At 41.2% G+C, this 13,066-nt stretch overlaps 1 protein-coding gene across 1 annotated transcript; it reads right to left on the bottom strand.

Annotated features, from left to right (window-relative positions):
* Positions 1–2,580: 2,580 nt before the first annotated feature.
* On the bottom strand, positions 2,581–7,445 carry LOC134514642 (alpha-1-antitrypsin-like). The gene is made up of 5 exons (XM_063332698.1): positions 7,312–7,445; positions 5,885–6,574; positions 5,132–5,402; positions 4,218–4,365; positions 2,581–3,488 (listed from the first exon to the last, which is right to left on the bottom strand). The coding sequence occupies exons 2-5, from the start codon at positions 6,555–6,557 to the stop codon at positions 3,282–3,284; spliced, it is 1,299 nt and encodes a 432-aa protein (XP_063188768.1). The 5' UTR covers positions 6,558–6,574; positions 7,312–7,445; the 3' UTR covers positions 2,581–3,281.
* Between the last annotated feature and the right edge of the window lie 5,621 nt (positions 7,446–13,066).

The following is a 13,066-nucleotide window of genomic DNA, read 5'->3' on the forward strand; positions in this document are numbered from 1 at the left end:
AAGCAGCCTGTGCCTTCTACCATTGTCAAAATATGGGTTCTTATTTGTGCTTACATTTAACAGAGCGTTAGTGGGTCTTTCCAGCAGAATACGCAATTTTGCTTTTCAGCCCATGACCTTTAAGACTGTTGCTCATGTTATCCTAGCAGATGCTGCACAGCACTGGGAACAATGACAGACCTGCGCGTTGGCGCTAACCACTGGCTGTTTGAAATATGTTATTTTCTTTGATTTGCTTCAAGCATATTATTTCCCTGTCTGCCCCACACCCATGTATACTTTGCTTCTTTTTGCTTGTTCCTTCTTCTGTGACCTTTAGCACTACTCAAAATTGCTGCTAGTTTTCCTCCAATGTCTTTTGAACTTCACATAGTTCGTAGGTGAGTGTTAAATCTATCTCCACCATGGATTAATCCTGGGATTTGAGCTCCGTATTTTAGACTTTGTTTATAGACTTTTTTTCACTTCTGTAGATAACTTTTTCCTAGTTATGACAACAAATACACAGTTTACTGCTATTCCCACAATGCTTGTTTTGCTTTCCTCCTTATTTCAGAGAGCTGCTCAGTGTGTGCTGTTCCAAAGCTTCTAGTATGCTGGCAATTCTTCTTCTGTGGCTGTTAACTCAAAATGGCCTTTACAGAAAACTACTTTCAGCGATACTACCACAGATTTCTCTTCAGGTCCACATAGGCAGTGCGGAGGCTGCAGCTCCTGCGCGCACATGGTTGCATGGACTCCCACATCAGATGGGTGGGTAGGCTTCGCTGCAGGTTGGGTTAGATGTCCTTTGCACTTTGTCCTTCAGGTGTTCATCAGGCCAGCTCCATCCTCCAGCAGTGCCACTGCACTAAAGTGGAACACCACAGCCCTTGCATGCAGCAGCAGAAACTCTTGACTAGCTAGGAGGAAAGTCCTTCTGCTGTTGCACTGAGGCTTCTTGGTCACAAAATTTATGGTAGCAAACAAACAAAGAAACAGAAATCCAGGAAAGAAGAAGCAAAAAGGCAGCAGACTGAAAGAAGAAATACGTCCTGAACAAACCATGACTGCACTGGATGTGTGACAACCGTAAGATTGACAGTTTTGGGGGTGGTTGTGCAGTCCTTCTGGACTCATTATTTACCACACAGATTTGCTGTATGCTGCACATTTCTAGTGAGCAGCATTCCCTGATTTTTGTCAAAACAGAAAGAAAACCAAGGGAAGACACGTGTATATGGTCCCTACTCCCATTGGAAGATGATTCCCTACCAACAATAGTTTCTTGATATATTTTGGTCATCCAGTTCTTAATTCAGCTTGATTTTTCTCCACCCACTTTCAAATAAGTTAAGGAACAAGGTTACCTTGCAAAGTGAGATCTGATTGGCAAAATATCATTTAAATATTTTTTTCTCATTAACAAACAGAGACTATTGATCTGAGGTCCGTGAGGAACAACAAATATAAACTCTCTTGGTATTCGCCTACAGAGCCATTTGTCATTGCAAACCTGGACTTTGGCATACAGTCCTCATTTAGCCCTGAGATTTGCCAAGAACTTTTAAATGATCTTCTGTAGAATCAGTTTATCTGTGTTGCACCAAGACCAAGTCCTCGTATGCAAGGTATGAAGCCAACTGTTTGTTACTAAATGTTGAACAGACAAATACAGTTATGAGTAGGAAAATTTTGTCATTGTTTTACATGATTTTGAGGAGTGCTTTGAGAATGAATGTCGTGTTACATGGCTGCCAGCTGGCAGACAGACTTGGGAAGATTCTTATGTTCCTTAATCGTGTACTGACAGATACCATTTACTAATACTGATAGCATTAATGTCAAAGAAAATAAAGATGCCCAAACCAATCAAGATAATCCTGTTTTGGAAATATTCACCGTAATTTTTGAGTTATATTTTCCACAGATATTTTAAGAGACTAAAGTCTAAAAAATTGCCATTTATTTTTTACTTTTTTTTCTACTGGTTTGAGATATTCTATAGAAAAAGAGAGATATTCTATAGAAAATGATGGAATCAATCTGTAATTTAAGGTCTTTCATTGGCTTTCTATATTTTAATACGACATACTAAGGATGTTGATTTAAAAAAATAAAGAAAAATAATAAAATAATTTAAATATTTACTCCTTTGTGTTTCTTTCCTTTCATAACCGTACAATTTTCTAGTGTAGCTACTATGTTAAAATCCTGTCAATTGAGTCACTATAAAACAACACAGTAGCAATGTCAGACGCAAGAAACCTTAAGTGAAAAGGTACAAATGTCAAGTCACAGTATGTTTGTACTCTATAACAGTAATCCATTGTTAATATTTAGAAAGGTGGCTTCTCAAATATTACCTGCATTTTGTGTGTGTGTCTATGATAGTTTAAAACAAATTAACAGTACCTAGGAAAGATCTGCTGAGGAACCTTCCTACTGAGGAAATACAAACCCTCTGGTGTTACAATTTTTCATTTCTCCTCTTTTCTACCACAGTCTGACAAGTCTAGCTGGAAAGTGTGATAGTGAAGGCGGCATCAGTAAGAGAAAAGAGAAATGGCAGTGGCAACAAATCCATAAAAAGGAAACTGATTCTATGTCATGGACTGCTCCGCCGTACTTTTATCTCAGGCATTGGCAATAATAGTTATATTAGCATGATAAAACAGAAAGTCTTTTTGCTGGTATGGCGTCCTTCCTTAGTAGAATAAACATTATTTGTAAAGCAAAAACAACCTTCTTGTCTTCGTGAGGAGGGCTTCCACTGAGGAGGAGACAGAGGGAGGGCAGATTCACACCATACTTGGTTAAAAGCCAACAAAATTAATGGACATTCACTCCAATATTAAGGGAATCTGCATTTAAGACTAGTCATCAAAGGTCAGTGTATTAAACAGACACGACGTATACCTCGCACCTCCTTTTCCCTGTTTCCCTTCTCCTGCTCTCCCGTACACACACTGGGAGTGTACAGCAACAGCTACATCATCCGGAGACTTTAAACCATCTCAAACACCCCACAGGAGCATGTGAGAAGGGGCTTCTTACAAAACTGGCGAAAAGTGACTTGTATTTTGTTAACGCTACAAGCCAGACCCAGCTGTAGGCTTGGGGGAAATACCAGTGACTTTTGGACAAGGAAAAATAGTGTGTATTTTTAAGGGATTAATAATGTGTATAAGGATAATGGCCGAAAGACAAGCACTAGTGCGTAGCGGTAGGTACACATAAATGTTTTGCTGGATCACAGGAATTTAGCCAGCAAAGTGTGTAAGTCCATGTCCTCTGGTCAATCAGTCATTTTTCAAAGGGTTTATGATTTTCCCTATGAAGAGGACAGTGCGGGTGTATTTATCCAGAATCACCAGGAGAAAGGGCCTGTTGAATCTGACTCGAGGTGGATGGGGAAAATCTCCAGATCTCCAGGTAATCTCCTTCACCGTGGCCCCTGCTGCTTCTGTGCCATTCTCATGAATATTTAGCACCGCTCTGTGGATCACCTGCAAGGACACAAAGCAAAACAACCTCCACCTGACAACCTGGCAAGAAGAGGGCAGCCTGCCACCCTCCTTGATCTTGCCAGAGAGAGCCCTGCCTGGGGCAAGACCCGGCAGTACCAGCCTCTGGGAAGGTCATCACCAGCCGCTCCCCTTCCCACCATCAGCCATCAGACCGCTCCTGCTAGCCGCCATCACCGCCTGTGCAGAGAGTAGCCCTCGCACAGTGGACAGCCAAAGAGCGCTCAAGATGACTGATGGCAAGAAATTCGGGAAGCAAAGAAACCTGGTAATTTAGCCTAGACTTAGTTTGGCCTTTGGCAGCTTCATGTATTATTGTGAATTTACCCTATCATCTAGCTGAAAAAATAACTTTTTGAGAGCAGTAGAAGGGCAGGAATAACAGCCTTTTGCCCTCCGTAGGTGGAATTAGAGGAGATTTTACCAAAGCTAATGTGCTACCTTTAGATAATTCTGTTTAGTAGCCAAAAGAAAATTTAATTATATGTACATCTTCTTCCTTGTTCTTATGTACATATAACCCCTTGTTATATGTTTGTGTGTTTGGCTTCAGGTTTAGGAAAGATAGGGTTTGCTTTGCCTCCAGACTGGCAGTTGTTGACGATTGGGCGATGCTTCAGAGAGAATGAGATAAACTTTTCATGGGATACTAATGTCAGGTTCTGGGAACAGACAAATCCTGTGGTTGCTGTGTTTCACGTGCTGACTTACTTTTGAAACCATCAGTCCAGGCTCCTCAGTAATCCCTGACAGATCAGCTTGTTCAGTGAACACATCAATCATACCCACTTGTTTGACTATCCTTTTCACATCATAGGTACCAGAAATAGAAAATTTTGGAATGTGCAGATGTATTTTTCTGTAACAAATAACACAAACAGGGACAAATTGTCATCTAGGTAACACTCCTGAATGGCTTCAGTATAATGACGCTTCACATTTATTTTTCTAAATGTTAAAAGTCTGCTCTCAGGGTTCAGATAACACTTCTGACCAGGTTAGCTATCTAACATGGAGGGCTGGAGCAGAATGAGCCCATGTTATCCTCTGCCCCCACAGTTTATCAACTGCTAAACTGCCTCCACTAGTTTCACAACTGGGGTTCAAGGAATGGGGTGGAAAATACAACTATACCAACTCTGTGGCAGAGCTACTATGGCCAGGTAGCATGTTTTTCTCAAAAGATCATAGCTAGCTGACCTAAGGCTGCTCAAATATACAACAGGGCCTGGGCCACCACAGAAATAGCCGCAGTAATGTTGAATGAATAAAAATTTCACTTTTACATACAATGCCCTCAACACCCTAACAGCCAATAGCTGCTCCGTTGTAGGTTCACAATGCCCATATGAAACAAGGGTCTGTTAAATTCATCACGGTGCTGAGCAATTTGTGGTTGAGCCAGGAACTTAACCCAAGGTGGACCCCAAGTTCAATGCCCTGTTCATTCACTACCCACAGCTCTTTTTCATTTTCCAAATAAGAAAAGGGAAGTCCTGCCCAGAGAGGGACCATTAAGTGAATAGAGTTCAGTAAAATAATATGGCCTTTAACGTTTTGTCTTGGTGAGATGAACACTACTAATCTAGAACATAGTCACCTCCCACCTTAGCAAAAACACTTACCTGTCTTGGAGGGACTTTTCCCATTTAGACACAGTCTTTTTCAAAAGAGCATCTTCCACCTGCTTCATCTTCCCTTCGTCGGGCAAAACAAATAATGCTGCAGCATTCCCGTTGTAAGGTATCTGAACCAGCCAACAGGACAGATCCTCATCAAAGTAATTTCTGTAGTAACCCTTTCGGTACATCATGTCAACTTTTACAGACGTTTCCTGATCCACAAAAAAATCCTCCTGTTTTGTATATGAAGTACTGAAGGGTTTCTCCCAGTGGGCTTATGACAAAAAGAAAAATAATTCAGCAGAACACAGAGGAATGGTCATGGTGAATCAAACAGGATCTAGTCCCACAGCCTTCCTTTGATTAGAACAAGTATCTTTTTCAGGTTACTGCACCCTCAGTTGTTACAGCATGGCAGCATTTTTTTCACAAGTGCTTGAAGACAATTAAAGACAGATAATACTGAAAACACCATCTTTTACCAGAGCACGGCTCTATCATCACACTAAAGAATTTACCACACTCAACAAAGACATTTGTTAAAAAAATCCAGTCTTTCACTCAAGCAGGTGAGGGCACAAACATTAACACTGACAACAAATAAACATGGTTTTATAGGAATATTTTCCAGATGTTGAACACGTTTTCTTCCATTTAAAATATTTAAACTACAGTTTCTTTCTCTTAGGTGTCCATTCCCTGTAATAAGCAGTAAGCATCTAAATTACAACCTTCACAGCCTTTGACATTTCTTACCTTTAAAGAAGACATAGTTAACAAGAACCATTGCAGTGAGAGGATCAAGGTTTTCCACTAGTTTAACAATTTTCCCATTTGTCTTTTCCTCTATATAACTGTTGATCTGATTCTCAGCACCAGAGGAGTTGTTAAAGTCAGAAGAAAAGACTTCAGATTCGTAAAAGCTTTTGACATCATCCAAGAACTTCTGTAGTGGTTTTAGTGTCTCTTCTATAAAAAGGGCATTGCCCAGGCTCAGCTGGAGCTCACTGTCTGAACGGTTCAGCATGCGGAGGAGTTGGCAAAAACCTTCATGTATTTCCTGCTCCTGAGTCTTTTTCAGGTTAAAGGCAAGCCCTTCCAGAATCTGTGTCAGCGTCGCTGACTTGGCACCGAGTGCCAGCATCGCAAAGGAAGCAGAGATGCTTATGGGTGAAAAGAAAATATTTTGGTTGGTTGCTTCGGATGCGACCAGCTTGTAAAACGAAAATGCAAAGTCAGCATTGCTGGGAACTATTTTGACAAAGGTTTTGTTCTTGACTGGATAAAATCCTTCTCCGTGAGAACGGCGTCCTGGGTAACGTGTCCCTTTAGGATCATCCTGCTTATTGCGGTAACGAGGATGCTGATGACCCTGGGCAAGAGTGTACAAACCAGCCAGCAACAAACACAAGGAGAAGGTGGGCTTCATTTTCCTTTTAACTGTTTCTGGAAAATAAGTAGACATACAAAACATGGCACGGAGATGAATTTCTTCATGCTAAGTGCTTCAGCCAAGTAAAATGAGGCTCTTAGAACAAACCTATTCTCCAAAGTCTCACACTTTTATAATTCACATTCCTGATGCACGCCAGTCATCCCCAGGAAGACTATGCCTCCTGATACACTATTTGTATAACCAAGTACTCTCTCCAAAGAGGCCATTTTGATCATATTAACTTTTAAAAAATAGGGTAGGACTGCTTTTTTTAAAAATTTGTGAATAACTGGAAGCTTATGACCTTTTCCCCAGAGTAACTGGTAGAAATTGGTTTTGTACTCAGTACTGCAGGATGGCTACTGCAGCCCTGTTAGTCTTCCTCAATTCTTCAAATAATTAGAGAATTAAACTTGTGTTAAATAAAAATGTGGTATAAACACAGATCATACTGTCTAAGACCGAAATTACAAAATACTTCTACAGTTTCTTCAAAGATAAAATATTGGATAAGTGCAGTAGCAAAGTCTACATACATCTCTATTATTTCCAAAACAATTTTTTAATTATGTGAAGTGTCTTCTTCACTAGAAGCCAGTTCTTGCTGGCTTTTGGCCTGTTTTGATTTTTTGCATAACAGCTATATCACTTTGTTTACATGTAAAAAGCCACCCTTCCCAGGCAACAACAAAATCCCACAAAATGAAATGTCCAAAAAAATCCCAGGGAAGTCTAAAAGGGTACTTACGGTGCTACAAAAAGGATCTTGTTGTGTCCATCTGGTCTCGTCTGCTCCTTCTCTTCAGTACCATTGAACAGGATTAAGCAGAGCACCCCCGTTAATGATTAATTAGTTCAAATAAAAATTGCCAGTGAGGATGCACAGCAAGCAGTAATGACGCTGGATACTCTGGACAGATTGTCCAACCCAGACACAAGCTAAGTGGTGGGTGGTGGGGCTGCGGACAAAAGGGAGGGGAGAAGGGACTATATCTCCTGCTGCTTCCATGCGTGCAGATCAAAGCAAGAAGCCTCCTGCTGTGGGTGCCTGGCAGGAGAGCTGTAGCCGTACCCTTTGAGGCTGGAGCTAAACGCTGTGACTTCATGTGAAGGCCACCCCTTGCCTGGGTCTGGCTGCGGGGGACGAAGCTGCCAGTACAGCTCACCAGGGAGCGCAGCCTCCCTGCCAGACCCTCCCTCCTGAGCTTGGTCAAATAGGTGGGATGAGCACACTGCCAGAGTGGTAACCTCTCTGTCAGAATTTCAAAACAGGGTAAGCCACCTTCGGATATTTAGGAAGTCCTTCTGCTTTACTGTATACCTCAGTCACAACGTTTGACACCACATTTAATGGTTTGGGGTCTTTTCCCAAGGGGAGCAGACTGTATGTGATTGGTGAACATTCTCTAGATCTCTTTAGAGAATAACGTGACGTTACCACTCTAGTGAGTCCTTTCCAGTCAATACAGCTGCTCACTCATTCCTGTTGGCCGTCACCTGTGACTGAGTATCTGGGGAGTTGGTGAAAAGTTTTCCCTTGGCTTTCTAGAAAATTCACAACAAAAACACCACTGCTAACAACCAGCACTTGTATTGGGCAGTTCCAGAGACTGACTGCAGAGAGACACGGTCAGTGAAGAACTTGTTTCCTCAGGTTAGTCTTCTGTATCATATGGAACTGAAACGGACCCCAGCAGCACACAAACCAGGCTGCCAACTCACCTTTCAGCCTGTGCTAAAGAAGACATGCTGCCTTCATATTCAGGGATTAATATCATACAGGGACAGATCACTCAAGGACAAACTAAGGCAGGAAATGAATTTTTTAGCAGATGTGGTTGCCCCTGTTGGGACTCCTTTCCATTGTGTAGGATGGTTTTGTCATGCCACTTAGCAGTTTTAGTGTCCTTCCCATAATGTAGACGTGAAATATGCAATCTGCGTCCCATTGATTCCACATTGCCGGAACACCCCAAGAAGTTGATGGCAACCATCAGATTTTGAAGTGAGGATAATATCCATAATCCATAAATCACTGCACCATTGCCCAGCAACTACCATTGGATTACGAACTGCCAAAAAGTAGCCAGCAATGCATATGGTCACTGGCCTATTACGGTTTATAAAGCAGTGAATAAGATTTACAAGATGGAAAACAGGAACTTGAGTATTTCCAGTTCAGCAAGCTCTGTAAACTCATGCCAATAATCCTAAGCCTTCATTAATAGAGATCAGCTTGTTTATTAGCAGTGGGGCAGAAAGGAAATAAACGGAGGGATGGCCCGAAGGATGACTCCTTTTTGACTGGGGAAGCATGCAAGGGCTCAGATACCAATACAGGTGTTCCTAGCTCATACTGGCACTGCAATATTGTAGAGATTTTCAACCTGTGGTCTAAGGTCAGGACCTGTAAGGGAACTCTGAAAGGCAATCAAGAAACACAAGCCAGCATGCATCCCCTTGTATTCATTCCTCCTACTATCGTATTTATCCTTGGAGCACCAAAACAAACCTGTTCCCTGTAAGACTGCATGTTACTGAGCGTCACTGGTATCCATTCAAGGAGGATCTATAAACTCTGCTATGCAGTTGATGATGCTTATCCATACCTGTATTTCCATCAAGAGGAAAGACGTTGGGAAGGCACCACGGCTGACATGGAGGATGTAAGTCCTGCTGGAAATGCTCCACTACCATAACCAAAGCTGCAGGGAAGAAATGGCTGCAGCTCTGAGGATTAAGAAACTATCTTACTGCATGGAGGAAGGGAAGGTGGGGATATGAGGTGGTGGGTAAGTGCCTGGAGAAAGCAATGAGGAGGAAAGAGAGGTCAGGAGAGAAAAAAAAAAATGAGTCATTAGAATATATCCAGTCCCAGAAGTGAGACAAGAGACCAGAACTTCTGAGTGTCTCTACAGCTGTGTCATTAAATCACTGGCAAAAACATGTCATGCCTATTCCCATTATTACAGCCATTTTTATTACGTCAAGACTGGACAGTATTAATTCTGGTATTTTGTAAAGACCGAACATTTTGTCTTACAACAACAATACTCTGCTAATGCTCTTCTTCGGGATATAACAGACAATTTTGCACCCTCGGTCTCAATCTGTTACCAGAATCTCACACTTGCAATGAAATCCTGTAGTATGTTTACCTTTAAATAAAAACATAGATATACATAACCTTTGCTGAGAATCAAAATTCTTTCTACTTTGCACCTTATTCCTTGCTATTTTCTTCACTTTCTAACCAAAGGTATATTTATCAGCCTCAGAGATTGTGGAAGCTGTGTCTGTTTCAAGCTACCTTCTGATGCTGTCTAAAACCACACAAAGCAGGAAATGTTTATGTTTCTTGAAGTGGCAAAACCACATTTATTGTGGTCTATAGCTTAGACAGCATCATGGGACTACGATTTACAGCTTGACTGCATCACGGGATAGCAATTCAGTGATGCCATGTTGCCCAGAAAGTAGCTAATCCATCCAGAGGACTTCCTTTTTCAGGTTACACAATGCCAAAAAGCTAGATACATAAAAGATTACGCATATAGTTCCTTCCTTACCCTGCAAGACAGCCAACGCTTATTCTTTTATGTTTTCTGGGGTTTCTTGCTTTTACAGCTTTACATTTTATTTCTTTTTGTTATATAGTTTTCTACCTTGTCAAGATAGTAGAGGGAGAGAATAAAAAAACATAAGAATCACCCACTAATTAAAAATTTCAGTGTGCTGGAAAAACTGAGCATACTTTCTTAGCAAAGTTCAGTTTTCGGATTTTAACACTGATACCTTGTATACATTTTCTTAGAATGACATTCACTGGTCATATTGACAGTAAGTTCTCCTAAAGGATTGCCGTGGTTTAACTCCATCTGTCAACTAAACACCACACAGTCACCCATTCACTTCCCCCCCGGTGGGATGGGAGAGAGAATTGGAAGGGTAAAAGTACGAAAACTCATGGGTTGAGATAAAGGCCATTTAAAAAGTAAAGCAAAAGCTGCACACACAAGCAAAGCAAACCAAGGAATTCACTCACCGCTTCCCATCATCAGGCAGGAGTTCAGCCATCTCCAGGAAAGCAGGGCTCCATCATGCTTAATGGTTACTTGGGAAGACAAATGCCATAAATCCAAACGCCTGCCCCCTTCCTCCTTCTTCCCCCAGCTTTACGTGCTGACGTGGCGTCTTGTGGTAGTGGAATATCCCTTTGGTCAGTTGGGGTCAGCTGTCCCAGCTGTGTCCCCTCCCAACTTCTTGTGCACCCCAGCCCCCTCGCTGGTGGAGTGGTGTGAGGAGCAGAAAAGGCCTTGGCTGTGCGTAAGCACTGCTCAGCAGTAACAAAAACATCCTTGTATCATCAACACTGTTCTCAGCATATATCCAAAACATAGCCCCATACTAGCTACTATGAAGAAAATTAACTCTATCCCAGCCAAAACCAGTACAAGAACCATCCTAAAAGATCCTTCTCATTTTCCACTAACTCCAGCCTCCATTTTAACTCACGTATCTCCATCAGGGAACCCAGATGTGTTCATTCTTTCATGCAGCTTTTGCTTCATCTCTTTTCAATAAATTCATTCTTCATGTACAAATCTTGATAGTTGAATTTTAAATATAAAAGTTGAGGAAAAGCAAACACAAGATGTATTGTAGTCAAAAGGATTTTGTCTTGTGGATGTGGCATGCTCACGTGTTTGCTTTGTTACTTGCTGCTGAACCATAGGCAGGAGAATGTCATCTGGCACATTTTTCTTATCAAATACCAGCTTCAAAAGGAATACAGTGTCAATTATGAAGATACTAATTTTTTTTTGGACTGTATTGGTAAAGAATTCCACTATCTTCTTGGAAAAGAGCATTAGTATAGATGAGAGCCTGAGACAGGACGGAGAACTATGTTAATGCACAGCAAAGAGCAGCAGCCAGGTCAACACACGCGTCCCTCTCTGCAAGCTCCCAAGCATCTGGCTCCTGAGCAGGAGCCCCAGGCTACGTCAGGTATCGAAATGCCCCACATGAGGTGTTCAGCACCTCTGAATGGGAGCACACTGGTGGGGAGCTGCATTTAGGGGTCCGAAGGCAACTGCACCTTCTTCCCCTCAATTTCAAACCAAGGCTCTTGTCCTGTGGTTGTCTCATATGGCTGCATAGTCAAGCAGTAAAACAGGGCAGGGCACACCATTTTCTTTTTGAACTCAGCAGTACTAATCTTTTGCTTACTAACCTAGTGGAGCACTTGACTACTTCATCTGGATACAAGACCCTCAAGTGTTACCAACTGTTCTACCCTACCCGAGATAATCAGACCCAAATCATCTACTTGGCAGAGGAATAGCTCATCTTCAGGCCGCAAGAGGCTGATGAGAAAGTGAAGGGAAAGACAATTCCCAGCCTGCCTTCTGAAAATCTTCTGCTTAGAAATTGAGCAAAATATAAAAACTACTTACATGATAATGTGTACATAATTGTGCGTGAACAACTGTGTTTTCATCTACCTGTGAAAGATGTAATTTTTATGTATGTAAGTACATACACACCTATAGGTATTCATAGTACTGGAAAAAGATCAGCTAGTACGTTGTGCTAATCTAATAATGCAAGAACAAGCCTAGGGGATAGGAAACAGGTTTCCCTCCAAGGACAGTTCAAATAGAAGAAGAAACAAAAGCCCTAGGAATTGTGTTTGAACGCGATACCTGATTGCATAAGATGTGCAAGTGTTATTGATTCTAGTCATGTGAATAGTGTGTGAGTAGTTCCGCTAAAGATAATCATTATCTTTGCTAAATCAGAACCTGTGGCAATAATTAATGCGCTATGATTTGAATTGAAAAAAAACTGAAGAAATGCTATCTCAAATGAATTGTGATGTTCTGATAAGATAACAATAACTTCAGAACACTTTTTTCAGAGCTTTGAAGACTTACACATTTACTAGATTTTATATGCAATTGTTTTAAACCGATTCTTGCTAAAAGCTAGTTAAAATGAGAGTTTTTTCCATCCTGATATGAAGTGATGTAAAAATAAAAAAATTTAAAGTTTATTTACCAGGATTTTGTTGAAAAACCTGAAAAACACTGTCAAGTGCAAATGAAAGGAAAAAAATGTATGTTAAAATTACGGTAATGTAATAAGTTGATTAGGCTGTAAATGCCCAGACATTAACTCTTTCAGAGAATCCATCATTAGAAGAGAATGTGGCTTTAGTGATCATTATTATTTTATTTTCAGTTAGATGTAGACTCCTTCCAGCAAGCTGCAGTGAGGTAGAATTCCCTGTCTTTACCTTCAAAACCTTGAAGTATTATGATGGTTTAGTATCCAGCTCCTTTATAGACAAACTATCCTATCATCGACTTCAGTAGCATCCAACTGACAACCTGGCCTGAAGAAATTAATGAGATTAAAAATCTGAGCCTACCCCTCTGTTTTGCTCTAATGCAGATTAAGAGCACAAAGTCAACGTATGGTACTGATTCTCAGCACAC

Source organism: Chroicocephalus ridibundus, chromosome 4 (assembly GCF_963924245.1).
Source record: "Chroicocephalus ridibundus chromosome 4, bChrRid1.1, whole genome shotgun sequence".
In the NCBI taxonomy this organism is placed as follows: Eukaryota; Metazoa; Chordata; class Aves; order Charadriiformes; family Laridae; genus Chroicocephalus; species Chroicocephalus ridibundus.